Source organism: Artemia franciscana, chromosome 1, assembly GCF_032884065.1.
Source record: "Artemia franciscana chromosome 1, ASM3288406v1, whole genome shotgun sequence".
Classification (NCBI taxonomy): domain Eukaryota; kingdom Metazoa; phylum Arthropoda; class Branchiopoda; order Anostraca; family Artemiidae; genus Artemia; species Artemia franciscana.
In genome coordinates this window covers 4447857-4472758 of record NC_088863.1, presented here as the reverse complement: position 1 = coordinate 4472758, position 24902 = coordinate 4447857, and the positions used below count along the sequence as shown (strand labels likewise).

General features: G+C 34.8%; 1 protein-coding gene across 4 annotated transcripts in view; it reads right to left on the bottom strand.

Annotated features, from left to right (window-relative positions):
- LOC136024704 (neuronal acetylcholine receptor subunit alpha-10-like) overlaps positions 1–24902 on the bottom strand; it is a 644557-nt gene that overhangs the window by 132028 nt on the left and 487627 nt on the right. For all 4 annotated transcript variants that reach the window (XM_065700127.1, XM_065700144.1, XM_065700123.1 and 1 more), the window contains exons 4-5: positions 9288–9397; positions 4874–5057 (exon numbers count right to left, since the gene is read on the bottom strand). In XM_065700127.1, coding sequence (XP_065556199.1) covers positions 4874–5057; positions 9288–9397 — 294 coding nt within the window. The remainder of the gene's footprint in view (positions 1–4873; positions 5058–9287; positions 9398–24902) is intronic.

Sequence of the window (24902 nt, the reverse complement as noted above, 5' to 3'; positions counted from 1 at the left end):
ACTCCCCCCAATGTGCAATAGCTCTGAGACACGATATTCTTTTAAATATCAAGTTTCATTAAGATCCGATTACACGTTCGTAAGTTAAAAATATCTAATTTTGTCTAATTTTTCCGAATTAACCGTCCCCCACTCCCCCCAGATGGTCAAATCGGGGAAACGACTATTTTTAATTTAATCTGATCTGCTCCCTGATATGCCTGCCAAATTTCATTGTCCTAGCTTATCTGGAAGTGCCTAAACTAGCAAAACCGGGACAGACAGACTGATAGAATTTGCGATCGCTATACCACTTGGTTAATACCAAGTGCCATAAAAAGGAAGGAATCTAAAGAGATAATTTTTTTTTTTACAAAAACCAGTCCGTGGTTTTTACCTGGTTCCAGAAATTCCGCTCGGAATAATAACTAGAGGATTGCTGTCACTCAAGAACCGTCTGTTGAATTCTTTAAAAGGAAGTTTGGCAGACGGAGCTCTAGATAGAAAACGTAAGTAATTGGTTGACTAGTGGTTTATCAGGCCTCAAGGCCGTATCCAGGAAGCTTTAGACAATGTAAAAAGAATTTGTTCATATGCATTTTCTTTACTCTTGCACGAGTCAGACAAAAACGTCGGGGGTGGGAGGGGGGTTGGCAAACCTGGTTTTACAAAATAATGGTTTAGAGACCGATTGTTGAATAATAGTAACGGATGTACGGTATTGCTTAATTGTACACCAGCCAGTACGACGGCGGTCAATAGATCTTTTCTTTCAATATTATAGATCTGTACGGTCATTGATCTTTTTTTACAATACTATACGTTTATTAAATTTTGAAATGTTGGGAAACAATCGAAAAATTTTGAGTAACTATCTAACGCTTATTTATCAGCCAGTGATAACGCAACATATTTTCGCTTTTGCTTAGAAAAAGCTAAAATGCGAAATAGGTACGGTCTTTATTCTGCAGTAACTCTTTGATAGTTGTAACTTTATTTAAAAAGGTTGAAAAGTTATGTCTTATAAACTAAATTCTTGGGGTATACTTTCAAAAGAACCTGTTCAATGAAGTGACACAAGTGATAAAGTTGTCTGGTATAAGCTATCATCCACAAAACAACCAAAAAAAAAAAAAAAAATGATAAACCAACAGTTTAGAAGACACGAAAAATCAAAGATAGCAAAATTCAAAAGGAAAACAATAAGGTAATTATAACTGTTTTGGTGACACTTTCTCTGAGGAAAGAGCGATTCCAAGGATTATCGGCTCTCTATTACAGCTCATTATTATACCTTCACGCACTCAGAGGGATGGGGTCTCATATCAGATATGGGATGGGTTATAAAGCTCCCAAATCAGTAAAACGACAGGCAAGTAAATATAAACTATGAGAAAAGCATGAGTAAGATAGAGGAGGATTGTAGACTACTTTCCCTTGCTCATATTTGTTTTCTGAACATAACTTCAAATGTTTTTCTTTTTTTAATAGAGGCAAATGAATTAGAAAGGGGCGAAGGGGAGTATATAACTTCCGCCTTGACCAAAGCGGAAGTTTCAACAAATATTTTGCAAACTTATAAAAACACTTACATAGTGCTTTAATATCAGCCTCAGTAAAAATACACCAAAACGTTGCTAATGCAAGGAAGTGTGGAATAATGAACGCAATATACACTTTTCCTAGAATGGTTCTACAAGACTTATAATTTCATGCAATAAGGAGGCCATAAGCCTTACGAGTTTTCTCAGTGAAAAAAACTTTCAGCAACTGACGAGTAGCATAAACACTGGGTCCAATAGGTAGTCCCAGATATATCAAAGAATCCTTGGGCTTAGAAACTCACGACCAATATCAATTTCAATAGGCTCATTTGAACTAGGATTAAAAATATTTATTTCAGTTTTGTTTTTGTTGAACGATAAACCTACGTCTCCATACCCAAGTATTTGGGTATGTACACTACAAATAGTATTTGTTTTTAAATAGAACGAAAGGAAAGTTATCCAATGGCCATGGAGATATAAATAATTGGATGTTTGTGAATTTTTAAGTTTTTGGGATTCATCTTTCTTCACAATGGGTATCGCTGAATCATTGGTATTTGAGGCTAATTGGTTATTGGTATTTGAGGTTAACCTGCTTGGATCAAGTATGAACCGCGTTGTTGTTATTCATTTAATTTTTAAATACTATTCTTCATGTCCATGTTGTTGGTTATTAGTTTCTTTCATTTTTAGCATTTTTAGAGCAAATTTAGGAATTGCTGACAATGGGGTTGGCGAAGAATAAATTTCAGTACCAAAACAGAAAAAAAAATCACCATGGTTGATCGGAAATACAAAAATAAATGCTTTAATCTTAGACTATTGTAACGTATTAATGAAGTGAGTATCTTTTCAAAGGATAATTTGAATATCTTTTCTAAGCAACTTTATTCCTAGCATAATTTCCATACACTTTGTTTTTTTTCACTGTCTTCTCTTTTCACATTATTAGATACCCTTTTCAAAAGGGTATGTGCTTCGTAAAAAGGGGAGAGAGTCTTTTTGGCCACCCGTAAAATTCTATCACAAGTTTTTGATTATTTCCTATGATCACTAATATTTTTACACAGTTTCTTTAATTCAAAGTTACCCTCCCCTATCAAAAATTACTCCCTGAAAATTGCTTTCTTTTCACTATCTATTAATAATTAACTGTTGGATACAAAATGATAGACGGACTTTCATATCTTTGATTGACCATAAATACTGTTATTAATACTATTTTAGGAACCTGCTTCGTGATTAGAAGTTGAAAGCGCAATTAAGTTATCATTTCTGAGCATCTCGTTTTTCTTCTTTACGAATTTGACTCAGGCAACCGAAGAAACCCATTTAATAGATTACTCCAAAATATCTTCATTTCCTCTTCAAATCAGTTACGGAGATTCGTGAATAGATAAATGTCACTCAAGAAAAAAGGAGAGAAAAAAGAACAGTGTCTTAAGGCTTCCAGTATTAATTAGAACACACCCAATCTTCTAAGATGGGGGGAAAACGCTCCAATTATTTTTCGTCAATGGATTATGGCCCTATTTTTCTAGACAGTGATTACGTCCTGCCTCCCTTCCTCTCTGCGATCAATCATGGGAATATCAAACTGAAACAGCTATACTGACTTGGCGAGTCTAAGGAACTTGTGTGCATTAATAATATTATCATTATAATGAATGATAAGAACACCGTGCATAATAAAAGTCAGTGCTTGAATGTTTGTATACGCCTGATTAATTGTTTGCTATGATGAAGGGCAGAGGGCTTCGAACTGAAGCCAGTTTTGGATTGTGAAAATCAATTTTGTATAGGCAATAAGGATTACTAAAACTCTACTTGTTTTGCTGTTTTTATACTGTTTCGAATTACTTGCCATATCATTATGGGTACCGCCATAGAATTGCTAATACAGATTAGCGATGCTCACACAGATTTCACATTTTAATACTTTTGCAAACCTCAAAAAACATCTGATCAGCTAATTTGGCTTCTTAGAGATTGATCATATCGAATGACATTGAGCAAGCAAAGCTTTATCTAATTTAGTCCAAGCACGGGCGGAACGTTATCCAATTATAATGCACGAGGCTGCGCGGGCGGGCTAGTCATAGGCAGTGCAATAGCGCTGCCTAAGTAAAGAACGATTTTGGCACAATGTATTATTGATTTATTTTTTTGGTTTGGTTTGTCTTAGACCTGTATCAAAGGAGTTGTTGTAGAAACTTCAAAAAGAGTTGATTCGATAGGAAATTGAAAGGGCTGGTGCCCTTTTTGATAGTCAAAAGTGATTGGAGGGCAACTAACCCCCCTCCCATGCCCACCATTTACCCAAACACGTCCAATCAAAATTCTGAGATAGCCATTTTTTTCAACGTAGTTGTAAGGTCTGGAAATCATGTCTTTGACGATGACAGCCCCCCTCCCTACAGAGCCCTCAGAACAAGGGTTGTAAGTTATACCCTTAGGGCATTTAAGGTTTTTATATAAAGCGTTGTCTTAGAAGCTTCATATAGGACTCATTCAATTGGAAATTGAGAGGATTGTAGCCCTTTTTATTGGTCAAAAGTAATTGGAAGGCAAGTGTGCCCCCCTCCGCCCACTATTTTCCAAACACTTCCAATCAGAATTTTGATATAGACATTTTATTGACAATTAACAAAACACATTAATTATGTTGACAAAACACAATTGTGCTTACAAAACACAATCATTTTGTTGACAAATTGTTGACAATCAGTTTTGGATTGCGAAAATCAATTTAGTACAGACAATAAGGATTACTAAAACTCTACTTGTTTTGCTGTTTTATACTGTAGAATTACTTGCCATATAATTATGGGTACCACCATAGAATTGCTTATACAGATTAGTGATGCTCACACAGATTTCTCGCTTTAATACTTTTGCAGACCTCAAAAGTCATCCGATCAGCTAATTTGGCTTATTAGAGATTGATCATATCGAATGACATTGAGCAAGCAAAGCCTTATCAAATCCAGTGTCAATAAAACACTGTTGACAAAACATAATTGTGTTGACAATTACATAGATAGACAATTAAGATTACAGATCTGTCAAAATAAGCTTAAGATTGCGTAAAATTTATATGAATTCCACACATCAACGTAATTGGCATAAAACTCGCATTTAATTAATTCTTTCGAGCTTCGAAGCCAGATTGCATTTAAGGAAATTTAATACTTGTTTTGCTTTTTCTTACCTGCAATCGATGACATATCCAACCTAAGAATTTTTCATTTATTAATTTTTCTACGTTTTCTTTCTTATTTCTTCTTTTTTATATTTCTATGTTTTATATTTTTCATGTTTTTTTTTTATTTTTTGTTTTTTCTTACCTGCAATCCGTCGTAAGTCCAACTTGAAAACTTCATAGTACATCTCTGCTCATCAAATGGGAAATATTCGACATTTATTGCACATGAAGATTTGAAAATTGCGGAAGACAACCATGTTAAATTGCCATCTGATGATACAATCACATTCGTACTAAGTACTGCTGAATTATACAAACTATCTGCACTAGAAAATGTAAAAAAAAACATAGTTTTTAAATAGTTGTACATAAATGATAGCCTAGTTATGGTTGGCATATCATATATAGTAAAATAAAGATATAACAAAAAAGGGGTGAACCTTTTGAAGGGGAACGTTTTGACAAAAAAAGAACAAATTGACACAATTATTTTTATACCATTCAATAAAAGATGCGCTTATTATTGTATCTAAAAATTGGTATCGCATCAAATTCACCCTTAAAGTTGGGAGGAGGGTGCAAAAGGTTAAAAGTTTATTATGCGATAACATCTAGAAATTAAGCATTCTATGGGGTTATTGGGGTCGCAGATCAAGGAAATAAATTAAAAATGGTCCATGACCAGTAGGCTATAACAGGGACAATTTTGGAAATTCCTTTTTAGTGTTAGAAGTGGGTGGGGTTCTCTCCAAAAACAATAACATAGCTTATTTTAGTGAAAAAAAAGTGTCCTTTCTAGGGTTTTCGTGGGCATATATAACGAAAAACGGAAGGAAAAGACTTGAAACCTACGAAAAATAACATCTATACTATTGTGCGGAAAGCAAGAAAATGGAAATACTAATAATTTATAAAAAAAAAATTGTCTTTTCTTGAGTACCGGGTTTGATAACAGGTAAAAAATTTTGTCGCCATACTTGTTAAGTCTTTCTTAAAAGTGCAAAGAGAGAAGGGCAGAAAAAAAGAAATCAAGAAGGTTCGTTGGAAGAAATCGGCACCCTAAAAAAAACGGAAAGGAACATGAAAATACGCTTGAGCAGTAGCTTGTAGTTTGCAGTAACTTGGGCTTTGCGAGAAAATATTTTCATAGTCTGGGCATCCCAAATCTGCTCATTATAGGTTAGGGTGTTTGTAGCAATAGATCCATTCCAAGCTTTGTATAAAGGACTCATCGATGGTAGGTTAAGCTCGGAAGATGTCTGTAAAGATCAAGCATTAAGAGACTTTGAAGCTGCACTTGACAAGCGAAAGGAAAGCCTTTAAGCCGAGGAAAACAGAATTGTCAAGCTTTGGACGCAGCACCTCGATGTGGTTGGCATAATTCAACGGCTCCTAAGGTCAGAGAGACTCGGTCTATAGGAAGAACAAATGAATGTAGTAGATAGGATACTTCATTATTTCACAGCAACAGGCAGTAACCACTATATAAAGACTACGAGAATGTACCTTCCAAAAATTGACAAGCTACCCGTTTGTCACCCGAAAATTTACAAATATTTCTGGCGGCAATGGCCTTTATCAAACAGTTCGTGGTAACGAACTGTAGTAAGGAGCGACCCGGCTCAATAGTAACCAAAACTCTAAGAAACGGAATACATCAAATACATGGAATACATCAATAGCTACATCAAAAGAATCGCATTTTAATGCTGGTTTTAAATATATAAGTTTCATCAAGTTTAGTTTTACCCATCAAAAGTTACGAGCCTAAGAAAATTTGCGTTGTTTTAGAAAATAGGAGGAAGCACCCCCTAAAAGTGATAGAATCTTAACGAAAATCACACCATCAGATTCAGCGTATCAGAGAACCCTACTGTAGAAGTTTCGAGCTCCTATCTACAAAAATGTGGAATTTTGCATTTTTTGCCAGAAGGCAGATCACGGATGCGTGTTTATTTGTTTTTTGTTTTTTTTTTTTTTTCCCAGGGGTGATCGTATCAACCCAGTTGTCCTAGAATGTTGCAAGAGGGCTCATTCTAACGGAAATGAAAAGTTCTAGTGCCCTTTTTAAGTGACCAAAAAAATTGGAGGGCACCTAGGCCCCCTCCCACGCTAATTATTTTCCCAAAGTCAACGGATAAAAATTCTGAGATAGCTATTTTATTCAACGTAGTCGAAAAACTTTATAACTATGTCTTTGGGGACGACTTACTCCCCCACAGTCCCCATGGGAGGGGCAACAAATTACAAACTTTGACCTGTGCTTACATATAGTAATGGTTATTGGGAAGTATACAGGCGTTTTCAGGAGGATGTTTTTGGTTGAGGGGAGGGGTTGAGAAGAGGGGGATACGCTGGGGGAGCTTTCCATTGAGAATTTGTCATGGGAGAAGAAAATTTCCATGAAGGGAGAGCAGGATTTACGAGCATTATTAAAAAAAACACAATTAAAAAATAAATGTGAAAAAGCTTTTTCAGCTGGAAGTAAGGAACAGCAATAAAACTTAAAACAAACAGAAATTATTACCCATATGAGGGGCTCACCTCCTTCTAATACCTCGCTCTTTACGCTAAAGTATTTTTAGTAATTTCAACTATTTATTCTACGGCTTTTGTGATTCAGGGGTCATTCTTAATGAATTGGGATAAAATTTAAGCTTTAGTGTAAAGAGCGAGGTAGCCTACTGACGATGGGGCGAATCCCCTCATATATGTAATAAAAACATGAGAATACAAAAGTTCTTTACGTAAGCTAATTTATAAGTTACGTAAATCTTTTACCAATAAAAAGAGTCGTAAAAAATTAAAAGTTCTAGTTGCCTTTTTAATTAACCAAAAAATCGGAGGGCAACTAGGCTTCGTCCCCCGCTCTTTTTTCTCAAAATCATTCGATCAAAATTATGAGAAAGCCATTTAGCCAAATATGCAAATTTCGTTTTGATTATTTCTCTGTGGAGAACCAAAATCAAAACATGTATTGATTCAAAAACGTTCAGAAATTAAATAAAAAAAAAACAAGTTTTTTTAACTGAAAAGTAAGGAGCGACATTAAAACTTAAAACGCACAGAAATTACTTCGCATATGAAAGAGGCTGCTTCCTCATCAACGCCCCACTCTTTACGCTAAAGTTTTTTACTGTTTTAAAAGGAAGAATTGAGAGAAAGAGTCAAACTTTATCGTAAAGAGCGGGGCGTTGATGAGGAAGCAGCCTCTTTCATATACGAAGTAATTTCTGTGCGTTTTAAGTTTTAATGTCGCTCCTTACTTTCAGTTAAAAAAATTTGTTTTTTTTATTTAATACTATAAGAGAGCAAATTAGACAAAATCTAGTGTTGAAACATCCAGTGGGTAAAATTTCAATAAAGTCTTTGGGTTATGTCATGCCCTTCTGGCATCGAAATATCTCGTGCATTTAGTTAGGAAAAACTAAAAAAAAAACAACAAAAACTAAAAAAAAACTAAAAAAAGGGCAGACAAAAACTAAACAAAAAGAAAAAACGAAGAAAAAACTAAAAAAAAGAAAAAGACTAAAAGAGAAAAAACAAAATAAAAACAAAAAAAAAGAAAAAATTAAAAAACAAAATAGGTAAAAAGCTAAAAAAAAATAAAAATAAACTAAAAAACAAAAAAAAAACTAAAAAAAAGGACAACTAAAATAAAAGACAAAAACTAAAGAAAAAGAAAAAAAGAAAAAACACTAAAAAAAATAAAAAACCTAAATTAGGTATCTAACTCAAAAAACTAAAAAGAAAAAAAAAACAAAAAATGTCAAATAATAAAAATATCAAAAATCTAAAAAAAGGAAAAAACTGAAAAAACATAAAAATCTATAAATGATGTCGCGTTCGCAACGCTAAACCAGGCTTACGGCTGATAGAGATAGTAAAAAAAAGAAGGCGTGTCGGTGCATTACAAAAGCAATGCGTGTCTAATTATCCTTCAATGTCACCAAAAAGGGAACACCAGGAGGAAACACCCGAACAACGCAAAACCAAGCTTGCGGCTCAAAGAGAAAGGGCCAGATTATTTTCTCATATTCTTCTCACACACACACACACACATATATATATATATATATATATATATATATATATATATATATATATATATATATATATATATATATATATATATATATATATATATATATATATATATATATATATATATATATATATATATATATATATATATATATATATATATATATATATATATATATATATATATATATATATATATATATATATATATATATATATATATATATATATATATATATATATATATATATATATATATATTAGAAGATCAATACACAACATTTAATCTTCCAACCCAGTTTTTACTATGTTTAGAAAATAAAAATAGTCTCTTTAAAAAGACTATCAAACTTAAATAAAAAAAAGATCTTTCTCATTTAACTTAAAAACATATGATTTGACTGTACAATCTTATTCATTCTCTAAGGGCTGTTAAAAAATAAAATAGACATAGTGCATGATAAAAGGGTATAAGTTCCGTTTCAAAATAAGTTGTAGTTTAATTTACTTACTTATTATAAAGTATTATGTCAGGTTTCCAAACTCTTTCAGCTGGTATCCTCAAATTCTGTACACCACCAAAATCTGAAGAATTCCACTGAAGACTGTAATCAACCCATATCTGTAAAAGAAACAGCAGCTGTGTATATTTATACTAAAAAATAAACAAAAGAAATCTGTCCCAGAAACTCATGATTGATTTGGCAAAAAAAGATATTCATTCTGGTATAACTCGTCAAAATTATCATATCAAAATAAATTAGTCACTCAGTAGCACTTGTATTATCGGTATCGTTAATAATATGATGTTTTTTTTCTGAAGACTCTTGAAACTTTTGGCTCTAACAATGATCATGCTTGCTCAGAAAAAGACTCAATGAAGTTGACGTGCAGTAATCAGTCATATTAAGCTGCAAATGCTGCTCACTTGCCTTGAAACTTCTTTATTATACTGAGACGTAAGTACCTGCACTGGAACAGACCTATTGTTTTTTACAGCCAACAAGCGTCTCACTGTGCAGATATAAAAGGAACAGCTGCATATCACAGCTGCATAAAGCAATAGCTGCATATAACAGCGGCATAAAGAAACAGCTGCATATAACAGCTGCGTAAAGGAATAGCTGCATTTTTTAACAACAGCCTAGGGCTTGCTAATACATAAATTAGAAACAAATTAAAAAAATCTACCATTTGTTTCCCAAGTTACTTGCCTTTTAAAAAATAACGGGCATAATCACTACTGTTCCCAGCCTGACCTATGCGCATTTATTATTTTGTATATTAGGGGGATTTCTCCCTCTTCAATACTTCAATGTTCACGATGAGGCTCAATAGTACTTTTAAAATATATGATTATTCTAAAAGGACGACCCTTGTGTGTCAAGAGTCGTTCTTAAAGAGTTGGGACAAAATAAAACTTAAACTTAATCAGCGAGATTTTGAAGAGGGAAATTCCTCAAATTAAAGCTCTTTCTCGAATAAATACCTCCCCCCCTTACCCAAAGAGTAACTTCCGGATAATTGTCCAAAAAATTCGTATAGGGAAACTTCTCGCGGGCATTTTCAAATCACGTCAGAAATTCTCTTCCTTGGAAGATTTTTCCTGAAAATGCCACCACCCCGAGTGTATTGTTTTATGTCAAATTAAAGTCATATATTTTAATTTTTCCAAATAAAATTAGATAATAGCATATAAGCTATGTACAATAATCACGAATACTGTAAGTGAAAATATAGGCAAGCTTCACAACTTACCGCCCTTTCCCCAGGGACTGTGGGGTGTCGTGTTATCTCTAAGGTTTTATTTACTCGACTAAACACCCAATTTGACCAAAAGATGGCTGTCTTAAAAGTTTGGTCAGACGGCTTAGGGGCAACGGGGCCGGGAAAGAGTTGACATTTGCACTCTAAGATTCTGGTGATTTAAAAAGGGTACTTGAACTTTTATTTTCCGTTCGAATGAGCCCTCTGCCGAACTTTTAGGATTTTTGGTTCTATATGATTCCCTAATATCACCAGAATTGCATAACTTACAGTCCTCGATATGTTCTGGTACTTAGCTCCTTTAAGAGCCACCAATAGAAGGTACTGTACTCCATAAGTGCTTCAAATTCATCACTTCATATGTTTCTGCCTTTAAATTCGATTGTCAAGGGTGATCTACTAGTTGACCTGTATTTGGTCTTTGGGATGCTGATGTTTAATCTGAACTGTTGAACTTTCTTTTTAGAGTTTGTTCTAGAATTTCTGAAGTTTCTACTTGTTAGCTTCTATGATCCTAACAACGTCAGAAAAGTCAAAATCCTGAAGTCAATCAATCAATCAAGCAATCCTTTCAACAAATAAACATAAATCTTTGTTAAGCCTTAAGTCAACATTTTTCAACCGTTTTCCTCGAAAGAGTTTGACTTCCGTTTCCTGCTATGTACTTAAAAACCCAAGGTGTTGATAAATGTCCACTGTCATTAAACACGAGTCTCAAATCTGAGGGTCCTTTTGCCCGTATCTGTTTGTTTCTTATGAATCATCATTAATATCTTATTAATCATCTTTTGATGTCTCTTAGTAAGGTATCTAGGGCTTCTAAATTATTGTAGAGTTTTACATGAAACGAGGACCAGACAACCTTGTCACTGAGGTTATCAGTGACAAAATTTAATGACCATGTGCATCTTTTATTTTGATTATGTAACTTCAATTTCAATATCAATGTGATACCTAATAGTTGGTAAACCAGACCAATTCCAGCACTTCTGAAACTCCAAACATTTGTTAGGCTTGTTCGCTATCTCTGGTTTATTCTGTAAATGGCAGGGTCAATTTTTGATACTGCCATTTGGAATCCAAGTACATTTAAGGATCTTATTATGCTGAACGAGCATACCACGAGCCATAGAATCATTCCCCATGGCGAAGCTGACAAGTTCAGCACCTTTATCGTTCACACTAGGTGTCCCATCCCTTCAGGGCAATATGATTTGTCTTGGTTAGCTTGGCCTAAAGTTCTTCTGCAACACAGGTCATGGAAGGGATCAAGTCGGCCGTTGATTGAAATTTGCTGTAGAAGTCAGATGGTATCATCCGTATCATTTGTGTACTATACCCACATGGTATTTTTCTGATATCATTTCATTTTCTCTTGGGCGGGGGGGATTTGAAAACAGTTCCAATATTACGTCAGAGGTGCAGTAATTTATAAATTACTGTTTATGTTCTTAGATTTTAGGTATTTTACCCCATTTCCATCCGTACTAGTTTGCCTTAAACATTGCAAATTTGAAGCTGTTTAAGGAAGGATGGGACAAAGAATTGTATTTTCCTTAGCTCTTATTTTCTTTGGGTTTTACATATCCAGATGAGTATCTTGGAAGGCACCTTGTTAATTGAAAATGTCATTTTACCTTGAATTGAAATTTAAGACAAAAAAATGCGGAAATTGCTGAATTTCAAAAGCGTAGCATTTTTCAGCTCGGAAAAGCATAATTTTTGGCTTGAAAATTACAATTTGTCATTGAGTCTGGTAACACAGTCATGGGGAGGGGTCGGGTGGCAGCTCAAAAAATTTAAATGTTAGCCGCAATAACCTTAGTTAAACAACTTTAGATGAAACTGAGCAAACTTAGTTTGTACATTGTTGGTTGACAAATTATAAGTATTTAAAGTCAAGCGGATTTTTAATGCCCTTCAATTATTTACAATTGTTAGCCTGAACTTCTTTTTTCAAAAAAAATAGATTGGTGGTTCTCTATTTTTTATTTTGAATCCAAAAACTAAAATAATTCATGGGGCTACGAGTTGCGTCAATGCTGAGCCTGCCTCCAACGCCTAAATGAAAGGGAGGTGGGTCTCTGCATCACTTTTTTTAGTTTTTCTCCCACAACGCCATGAACCCAAACAAAAAAGGAATCCAGTATAAAGTGTATATCTTTTACCCATTTGTCATTATCAAGATAAAACTATTCCCCTGTATGTATTAAAATTTGTTTTAATGTAGGACGAAATAATGCAATATATATATATATATATATATATATATATATATATATATATATATATATATATATATATATATATATATATATATATATATATATATATATATATATTGTTTGGTAAATGACGACTTATATTGATACCTGACACGAGGATGCCATGGATATTCTGTGGTAGCCACAACACTTGGCTGGGTAGAGAATTTAAAGTGGCGAAACCCTATAGGCAAGTGTGTATTCTCCTGATGAGCCCTTGTGTTGGGTTGTTGCCTCTGAATTATTTGTCTTTATTATTTGTTTCTATTGTTTGGTAAATGACGACTTATACTTATTGACGACATGACTGCCTGTCCTGGATTATTCTTTATGGTTGATTGTGTTTGGCTATGCTGTTTGACCTATGTGATTGTATGGATGAGTAGGGTTAAGGCCTCATTCAAGTGCTGGTCTATATTAATCACTAATTTAGGAAAACAGTCTTCCTTTTCTCCTTCTGTCTCTTTTTTTTTTTTTTTTATGTTTGTGCTGTTGCATTGGTGATTTCTCTTTTCATGATATATATATATATATATATATATATATATATATATCTATATATATAAAAATAAGTTGTCTGTCTGTGTGTCTGTCTGTGGATCAGGTGACGTCTTGTTTCTGTGTTGACTGACGTCATGAAATTAGTTGTCGTCATTTTTGCTTTGACGGTGACGTCATTCAAGATATTTAAGACATATGTTCACGTAGAAATCTATTAATGTTTAAGTTTACAATGACTGATGAACTTACCATGGACTCAAAGACTCAAAGAGTCTATGCCAAAAAACTTGCTGCTGATAGAGAAAGTCAGAAAAGAAAGCGTGCCGAGGAATCAAAAGAAAAGCAAGGAAACAGGCTTGAGGCTGATAGAGAAAGAAAGAACAGAAAGCGTGCCGAGGAATCAAAAGAACAGCAAGGAAACAGGCTTGAGGCTGATAGAGAAAGAAAGAACAGAAAGCGTGCCGAGACCAGTGGGTTGTTTCATATTCCCCATTATTATCAAAAACATTTAATGCACACATAAACGTTGAATACTGTAACTCCGTAAAGGCAATCAAATACATATGTAAATACGTCAACAAAGGCAGTGACATGGCAGTTTTTGGCTTGCAGCCCGAAATCAAAGATTTCGACGAAATCGTACAATATCAGGCTGGAAGATACATAAGCAGTAATGAAGCTGTTTGGCGAATTCTTTCATTTCCGATACGTGAACGTAGCTGTTGTTCACTTAGCGGTACATTTACAGAATGGTCAACGTGTTTATTTCACGGAAACCAACGTGCAACAAAGAGCCCTGAATCCACCGGATACAACATTAACAGCTTTTTTTTCGCTTTGCAAAAATGATTCTTTTGCAAAAAAACTGCTGTATACTGAAGTGCCTTCGTATTACACGTGGAATACTAAAAATAAAGTATTTGAACGTCGAAAACAGGGTAAGTCAGTCGACGGCCAACCTACCATCTTCAAAGATACCACGATAGGAAGACTCTACACCGTTCACCCCAATCAACATGAATGCTTCTTTCTACGCCTGCTTTTGGTGAATGTACCCGGTCCGACATCCTTTGAGTATTTGAGAACTGTAAACGGTACTATACATGACCCTTACCGTTGTGCATGCCAAGCTCTGAATTTATTGGAGAATGACCAACACTGGGATAACTGCATCAATGACGCGTGCAAAACTTCAACCCCAAGTCAAATTCGTGCATTGTTTGGCATCATTTTAACAACTTGCTCTCCGTCAGCTCCTACAGAGCTATGGGAAAAATATAAGTAAAAAATGTCCGAAGATATACTCCTTCAAAAATAGTTAGAGACGTCAGATATGACTTTTGATTTTACATCAGAAATTTATTACTACACATTAGTTATTATAGAAGATTTGTGCGTACGTATGGCAAACAAACCTCTTCAGGATTTGGGAATGCCTTCACCTAACCGTATCGCTGCTGTTTCGGCATGTGTAGAATTGGATCGTGAACAAAGTTACAGTACGAGTGATCTATTGTCGTATGTACAAAATAACATTTCCAAGTTAACGTCGGAACAAAAAGACATTTATGATACGATAATGCATTGTGTCGATAACAACGTTGGAGAAATTTTCTTTTTGGACGCGCCAGGAGGTACTGGTAAAACGTTTGTGATAAAACTGATTCTGGCATCAATTCGATCAAAAAATGATATAGCGTTGGCAATTTTGTCGTCCGGAATAGCCGCAACATTGCTGCCTGGTGGAAGAACTGCTCATTCCGCTTTGAAATTGCCTCTGAATTTGCATTCTACAGAAACTCCCACGTGCAATATTTCCAAATCATCTGGGATGGGTAAAGTATTGCAGCAATGCAAACTTATTATTTGGGATGAGTGCACAATGGCACACAAAAAATCGCTCGAGTCTCTGGATCAATGCTTGAAAGATTTGCGAGGGAAGTCGAAACCCTTTGGCAGCACATTAATATTGCTTGCGGGAGATTTCAGGCAAACATTACCTATAATACCTAGATCAACTCCTGCAGACGAAATGAATGCTTGCCTGAAAAATTCTAATTTATGGGCACACGCAAAAATATAAAAATTAACTACAAATATGCGTGTCCGATTGCAAAACGAGGACTCTGGTCTAACATTTTCAGATCAGTTGCTGGCAATTGGAAACGGAAAGCTCCCAGTAGACTCAATTTCAGGACGTATACAACTACCTGCTGATTTCTGTAATTTAGTGACGTCCAAAAATGAATTGATTGAAAAAGTATTTCCGAATATTCTAAAAAATTATAAAAATAATAAATGGCTAAGTGAAAGAGCGATTCTCGCACCCAAAAATATAGACGTCCACGAAATCAACAATATTGTTTTGACCAAGATTCGAGACCAGACAGTCCTTTACAAGTCAGTCGACACAGTTTTGGAACCAAATGAAGCGGTTAATTATCCATCTGAATTTTTAAATTCCATAGATCTTTCAGGGTTTCCACCACACGTGCTACAACTAAAAATAGGCGTACCAATAATACTTCTAAGAAATATCAACCCACCAAAGCTTTGCAATGGCACGCGACTTGCCGTAAAAAAAACAATGGAAAACCTAATAGAGGCCACAATCTTGACAGGGCCTTTTGAGGGTGAGGCTGTTCTTATTCCTCGCTTCGTATTCCCATGATTCCAACGGATCTGCCTTTTCAATTTAAAAGATTGCAATTCCCAATTCGATTAGCATTTGCAATCACAATTAACAAAGCTCAAGGTCAATCATTAGAAAAATGTGGTATAGATCTTAATACTGATTGTTTTTCCCATGGACAATTGTACGTTGCATGTTCGAGGGTCGGTAAACCTGACAATCTATTTATATGCAGCGACAATTGGACAACGAAGAATGTTGTATATTCGCAAGTTTTACGCCGTTAATTTGTATTGTATCTATCTATCTATATAAAAACGAGTTGTGTGTATGCATGTTTGTTTGTTTGTAATAAGAGCGTTTGCATATGACGTCATTATTAGTACATACGGCTTTGTATATGCACAGACAATGGGAAAGCCAAGAATGTTGTATATTCGCAATTTTTACGTAGTTTGAAACACATATATAAATCTATCTATATTCACAGGTGGGACACAGGGACACAACTACAATGGCGCGTAACTAATATGGCGCGTAACGACTTACGCGCGCGGGGGGGCTTGGGGGGGCGCGAAGCGCCCCACCAACTAGGTGTTGGGGTGGCGCGAAGCGCCACCCCAACAGCTAGTATATATATATATATATATATATATATATATATATATATATATATATATATATATATATATATATATATATATATATGACACATTTGATTGTAGGATATATAAATAGCTTGTTGACTGTAGGGCTAATGATAAATATAAAACATGAAAATTTTCTGAATACATCCACGTTTCAAAAAGCAGTGATATTGATTTTAAGTTTTTAGCATTGACTCCAATTCATTTCAGCAGGGACGTGTAAGGATAGATTGATGAAACCCCTTTTTTCTAAGCGTGGACTCCATTTCCGCCACTTATAAGGGTGATCGATCATTTGAAATTTTCGTACTCTTTGAAAGTTTTGAGATAGAGTATAGGTCCTAGATGTAATCAAAAGACAAGCGTTGGCAGCGTTTCAAAAATTATATTTAAAACGTCAGCAAAAATTTGACAGATTTTAATTCTTACTGATCACTGTTGAAAGGAAAATACAGAAAGAAAGGAAAAGGAAAAAAGACGACGAGTATTGTAAGTATAGACTATGCTCAGAATTCAACATGACAGTAACCTCTTTTAGATCAGGGAAAGCAAACCAAGAAGGAATAGAATTAACTTTTTCGTTTGAATAGAGATGTAGCCTAAATAGTTCATCATTAAATCAATTTATAAGCAGTAGGCACTTAGCAGATGGAAGATTGTCTCGACTTTGCCTCTGTCAGAATGTTATTTCCGGCTCAGCTCATGTTTTTTTTACTTCACGAGTAATTACCACAATTTTGTGGTTTCCTTCTCAGAATGTATCAGTGATTTACTTTGAAGGATAAACCCCTCACACTACCTCTCTGGTATAGATTATCTCAATATGGATATATTAGGGTAGAAGGATTCTATTCCTTCCAGTCACTATTGAATTGTGTTTTTGCTGAATTATTGCATTGTATTTTAATGGACCTAAGTTGGTCGAATAGATTATCAAGTAATTGCCTATAAATAAAATTACCTCTAATAAAATCATCGAAACTCCTTTTTATAGAGTTTCGGTCACTGACTGACGGTCACTGTTACCCTCAGTCACTTTTGATTAGAGTTTGATAGGGATTGTTTGACAGCTATACAAATAGCTAAGTATCAAATGGCTATTATAATTTTTAAGTACCAAGTAACTCAATTTTAAGCAAACTCTGTGCTTTCTTACAATCTGCGACTAACAAGGACCCCATAGGAGAAATTTATAAAATCTAGTAATAATCTAATAAATTGCTTAATTATCTCTTATCTTAATTATCTTAATAAAAAATCTCTATATTGCCTCCAAATAAGCTGAATAAAATAGAGATCGAACAGTTCGTGGTAACGAACTGTAGTAAGGAGCGACGAGGCTCAATAGTAACCGAAACTCTAAAAAATGGACATCAAAAGTAATAGTTAACATAAAAAAATAGTTACATCAAAAGAATGGCATTTTAATACTGATTTTAAATATATAAGTTTCATCAAGATTAGTTCTACCCATCAAAAGTTACGAGTCTGAGAAAATTTGCCTCATTTTAGAAAATAGGGAGGAACACCCCTTAAAGTCATACTATCTTAACAAAAATCACACCATCAGATTCAGCGTATCAGAGAACCTTATAGTAGAAGTTTCAAGCCCCTATCTACAAAAATGTGGAATTTCGCATTTTTTGCCAGAAGACAAATCACGGATGCGTGTTTATTTGTTTTTTTTGTTGTTTTTTTCCCAGGAGTGATGGTATCGACTCAGTGGTCCTAAAATGTCACGAAAGGGCTCATTATAACGGAAAGTAAAAGTTCTAGTGCCCTTTCTAAGTGACCGAAAAAATTGGAGGGCACCTAGGCCCCCTCCCACGCTCATTTTTTCCCTAAAGTCACCGGATCAAAATTCTGAGGTAGTCATTTTATTCAACATAGTAGAAAAACCCTATAACTATGTCTTTGGGGTTGACTTACTCCCCGCAGTCCCCGTCGGAGGGGCTGCAAGTTACAAACTTTGACCTGTGTTTTCATATAGTAATGGTTACTGGGAAGTGTACAGACGTTTTCAGGGGGAATTTTTTGGTTTGGGGGATACTTGAGGGGGGAGGGCTGCCTGGGAGGATCTTTCTATGGAGGAACTTCTCATGGGGGAAGAGACTTTCAATGGAGGGGGCGCAGGATTTTCTAGCATTATTTAAAGAAAAAAAAAAATATGAAAAGTTTTTTCTACTGAAAGTGAGAAGCAGCATTAAAACTTAAAACGAACAGAAATTATTACGCATATGAGGGGTTTACCGCCTCGTAATACCTCGCTCTTTACGCTAAGGTATTTTTAGAAATTTCAACTTTATTATTCTATGGCTTTTGTGATTGAGGGTTTATTCTTAAGGAATTGGGACGAAATTTAAGCTTTAATGTAAAGAGCGAGGTATCTACGAGGGGTGAGCCCCCTCATATACGCAATAAAAACATACGAATATAGAAGTTCGCTACGTAATTTAATTCGTAAGTTACGTATATTTTTTACCTATGAAAACGTTCGTAAGAAATGATAAGATATAGTTGCCTTTTTAAGTAATCAAAAATTGGAGGGCAACTAGACCTCCTCCCTCGCTCCTGTTTTCTCAGAATCTCCCGATTAAAACTATGAAAAAGCCCTTTAGCCCCTTAAAATTAATATGCAAATTTCGTTTTAATTATTTATGTGCTGAGAGCCAAGATCAAATCATGCATTAGTTCAAAAACGTACAGAAATTAAACAAAAAAACAAGTTTTTTAAATGAAAGTAAGGAGCGACATTAAAACTTAAAACGAACAGAAATTACTCCGTATTTGAAAGGGGCTTTTCCTCCTCAACGCCCCGCTCTTTACGCTAAAGTTTTTTACTGTTTTAAAATGTAGAGTTAAGAAAAAGAGTCAAACATTAGCGTAAAGAGCGGGGCGTTGAGGAGTATTATTTCAAATACGGAGTAATTTCTGTTCGTTTTAAGTTTTAATGTCGCTCCTTACTTTCATTTAAAAAAACTTGTTTATTTTTTGTTTAATCGTAGATAGAGATTACAATGTGTTTCGGAGACTCGATGCAGTTTTTGATTTGTATCAAATAAAAAAAAACTAATTTTTTTAACTGAAAATAAGGAGCGACATTAAAACTTAAAACGAACAGAAATTACTCCGTGTATGAACGGGGCTGTTCCCTTCTCAACGTCCCGCTCTATACGCTAAAATTTGAATCTTTCTCTCAATTCTACTTTATTAAACAGTAAAAAACTCTAGGGTAAAGAGCAGGACGTTGAGAAGGAAACAGCCCCTTTCATACACGGAGTAGTTTCTGTTCGTTTTAAGTTGTAATGTCGCTCCTTAGTTTAAGCTAAAAAAAATAGTTTTTTTTAATTTAATTTCTGAACGTTTTTGAATTAATGCATGTTTGATTTTGGCTCTCCACACATAAATTATTAAAATGAAATTTGCATATTAATTTTTTTGGCTAAATGACTTTCTCTTAGTTTTGATCAGACAATTTTGAGAAATAAGGGGTGGGGAAGGAGGCCTAGTTGCACTCCAATTTTTTGGTTACTTAAAAAGGCAACTAGAACTTTTAATTTCCAACGAAAGTTTTTATTAGTAAAAAATATACGTAACTTAAGAATTAACTTACTTAACAAACTTCTATATTCTTATATATTTATTATGTATATGAGAGGGTTTGTCCCCTCGTTAATACCTCGCTCTTTACACTGAAGCTTAAGTTTTGTCTCAATTCTTTAAGAATGACCCCTGAATCAGAAAGGTCGTAGAATAAATAGTTGAAATTACTAAAGATACTTTAGCATAAAGAGCGAGGTATTTAGGAGGAGAAGAACCCCTCATATGCGTAATAATCTCTTTTCGTTTTAAGTTTTAATGTTACTTTTTACTTACAATTGAAAAACTTTTTCATGTTTATTTTTTCATTGTTTTTTTTATAGTAATGCTAGACAATCCTGCGCCCTTTTCATTTAATTTCTCTTCCCCCATGACATATTCCTCCAAGGAAAGATCCTCCCACACACCCCCCAATCCCCCAAACCAAAAAAAATCCCCTTGAAATCGTCTGTACACTTCCCAATAACCATTATTGTATGTAAACAATGGTTAAAGTTTGTAACTTGCAGCCCCTCCCCCGGGGACTGTGGGGGAGTAACTCATCCCCAAAGACATAGTTATTATGGTTTTTGACTATGTTGAACAAAATGGCTGTCTCAGAATTTTGATCCGTTGACTTTGGGTAAAAAAATGAGCGTGGGAGGGGGCCTAGGTGCCCTCCAATTTGTTGGCCACTTAAAAAAGGGCACTACAACTTTTCATTTCTGTTAGAGTGAGCCCTCTTGCGACATTCTAGGACCACTTGGTCGATACAATGACCCCTGGAAAAAAAAACAAAAAAAAACAAATAAACACTCACCCGTGATCTGTCTTCTGGCAAAAAATACGAAATTCCACATTTTTGTAGATAGGAGCTTGAAATTTTCGCAAAAGGTTCTCTGATACGCTGAATGCGATGGTGTGATTTTTGTTAAGATTCTATGACTTTTAGGGTGTGTTTTCCCCTATTTTCCAAAATAAGGTAAATTTTCTTAGGCTCTTAACTTTTGACGAGAAGGACTAAATTTGGTGAAACTTACATATTTAAATTCAGCATGAAAATCCAATTCTTTTGATGTATCTTTTAGTATCAAAAATCCGTTTTTTTAGGACTACTTTCTTAGTAAATTTACTTAGGACTTATAATCTATAAGTTATTTAGGGCAATAATTTATTAGTGTTGTCATTTTTTATTTATGTTTGTATTGTGGATAAAATAAATTAAAACTTACCTTATTTACTTACTAGAGTTTCGTTTACTATTGAGCCGGGTCGCTCCTTACTACAGTTCGTTTCCGCGAACTGTTTGAAAAATTGGTATTTTATTTTTGAATCATCTTTTACTGGTCTTCATGTACTTATTTATTTAACTGTATTTTTTCTTTTACCCAGTATGTGAGATCAATGATATGTTGACTTGTGCATACTGATTCTTCAAAATCATGAATTCTAAAAAGTTTATTAATTAATTTTATTTCGTAAGTAAAAGGAGTAAAAAGGTTGAGATTTTCCTTTGGCTTTCAATTGTATAGCTAATACTTTAAAAGATGGAGCTTTGAACATTACACACACACACACACACACACACACACACATATATATATATATATATATATATATATATATATATATATATATATATATATATATATATATATATATATATATATATATATATATATATATATATATATATATATATATATATATATTTATGAATCACCAAAAGGGGTTAATGGAAATTTTCTTTAACAAATAGTGCCCAAAAAGCGAAGAAGAAAATATTAAGAAAGAAAAAACCAGTAAAAAGAAAAAGAAGAACAATCCAACCAGTATTTCACCATTGTACAGCAAAGTGTCCTTAGCTTTGATCCATTAATTTCCCCTATGAGTTCCTTGTTAGTCGTAGATTGTAAGAAAGCATGGAGTTTGCTTCAAATTAGGTTACTTGGTATCTAATAACTGTAATAGCCATTTAATACTTGACTCTTTGTATAGTTGTCAAACAGTTCCTGTCAAACTCTATACAAAAAATGACTGGAGCGAACAGTAACCGTCGTTCAGTGACCGAAACTCTATAAAAAGGAGTTTCAATGACATTATATACACGAGAAGAATTGGCTTCGTCTGGTCATTCTAATTATATAGATTTACCAAGTATAATGTTACCCAACAAAGGCAACGAGCCTGAGAAAACATGTTATGAGTATTGGAAAAGAGAGAAAGTGACCCGAAAGGACAATTCCTATAGGGCATACACAATCAAATTAAGCGTATCAGAGAACCGTATTGCAGTTGTTGCAATCTCCTATGTACAAAAATGTTGAATTTTGTATTTTATTTCAATAAGAAATATCGCAAAAGGTGTTTATTTCTCTTTTTTTTCTTCTTTTTTTTGTCAGGGGTAACCATATCAAAGTAAGTCCTACAAATCTGGAGAACGCTCATTTAAATGGAAACTGAAAATTATAGTCCCCTCTTTGTGCAGTCAACAAGATTGTGCAACAGCGAAGTGGCCTTTTCTGTCATTTTATGCGACCAAGCTGCAATACTTCCCCAATAAGGGTCAAACAGGGTTGCCATCCGGTGAGAAAAATCACTAGATTTTAGTGATTTTTTGGTTGATTTATTGATTTTCTTCAATAGTCTAGTGATTTATATGCTGAATTAGTGATTTTTAATTTAGGCAATATAAAAAATCTCTAGAAATAGTGAAAAATCGATAAGGGTGGCAACACTGGGGCCAAGTAGCTACTGATTGAAATTTCTGAGGTAACCAATCGAATCCAAATCACCGCATCCCATCTTCAGATGTAGTAACGCCGCGTGGTGGCGCACTCATTTTCAAACAGTCACAGAGTGCATACAAAATGAACAGTCAGTATAGATGTTTATTCTATAGATTTGGTGTTTTTACCTAGTGTTTGTCTATATGGTCTGTATAAACATTTGTAGCTGGAAATCAACTATTATGGATGAGAGTAGCTGACTTATTAGTTAGGTAGAGGAGGGGTGGGCCTTCCTCAAAAAGTTCAGTTTGATGCCCAAAATGGTCAGCTCTGCACGAACCTTCATATAAGAGGTTCCATGGAAGGGGGGGGGGGTTAAAATGGAAATTATTTTCTAATCTACCTTCAGGTGAACTCAGCCTGAATATGGGTGATGTGGGTTGATCAAGCTACAGATAAATGTTTCGTTGTGATGTATAAGATTAAATTCATATGCTTACCAGGTAGCAGCAATAGTGGTCCTTTAAGTTTTATACCCTTAGCCGTTCCAAAGATATTGCAGATACACCTTTTTGATGGCCTGGACGCACATAATATCTTCTTATTTAGTTTAACATCCCCAAAAACATTCCCTTAAGTTTCACCTTAATGCACTTGACCTTTTCTGACAGACCCAGGATCAAATGTTGCCCCCCTGTTCAGATGATATATAATGTATGTAAACAAAGGGTACATGGCATTATTAACAATCCTTGTTCTGGGGCTGTGGGGGACATGGCATCACCAGAGGTATAGATGTTAGACACTCGTGACTATTTTGAACACAAATCATTGTTTCCAGAAATTTTATCAGTACTGCTGGGGAGGGGATATCTATAAAGAATAATTGGGACCCTTTGCCCTCCAAGCATGATTAAACATGCCCTGAAAGTTTTAGCTTAATACCCTTTGTTCTTCCTGATATATTGCTGATACGCGTTTTTTTTACAATAGGCATGCAAAGAGTCGGTTTTAATTGCTTTTAACATCCCCCTGAGCATTTCCTGGGAGTAGTCTCAATTAAAAGTAGCTGCAGCCGCAAGTAGTCACAGTCAGAGTCACGAGTTGTCGCAGTCACAAGCATTCAAAGTCGTAGCTGTATCCTCAATAGTAGTAGCGACCGTGAAAGTTTCAAGCTAACGTGACCCTGAGGTGGGGGTGTGGATGAGGAATCGGTAGTCCCCCTCCTATACGGAATAAACTCTTCTTATTTTGGGGTTTAATGTTACTCTTTACATCCATAATAACAGAGTCGACCAGAAATATTCCCAGAAATCATAAGGGAGTAGATATCAATTTCAAGTTTTTGATACGTTTTTAGAAGTTACTTTGAAACAAAGTTTAAGTACCTTTTTAAATTTTGTAATTTGTCTATTGCTTACAGATAATATTTGCTATTGGGACACATATGGAAATTTTTTTGCGGGGGAGTTTTTTCAGGGGGGATTGTCTGGGGGAATTTCCAATGGGAAGTTGTTCTTGGGAATTATTTCCTTTCAGTGAGGATGTATTTTCCGGGGGGAGGTGCTTTCTACAGGGGTTATTTTCCGGAGGAATCTTTACTGTGGGAGGGGGGATTTTTCAGGGGGATTCCTCCTTGCTGTCCGTCTTTACCTAGACGGACAGTCTTCGGCAATCTGTCATCAGTCATCCACAGAACGAGCCCTAGTCATCTCAACCTTCCTCTCATTATAGAACTAGAAAGCGGGATTGAACCACACTTTCGTACAGCCTACTGTTTGAAATACGGTCAGTCAGCCAGGTACCCAGAAGAATCCGTAGGCAGTTTCTTTCAATTTAATCGAGTTTTTACTTGTTTTTAGAAATATATTTGAAATCACCACTTTTGTTATGTAGGATCGATTATCTAGGTAAAGGCATAAATTAAAAAGAAAATTTATTTATATATGCATTTATTTCTAAGCTTTTTTTTATTTCTTCCTTGGCCTACCCGAAGAAACATTTTTTT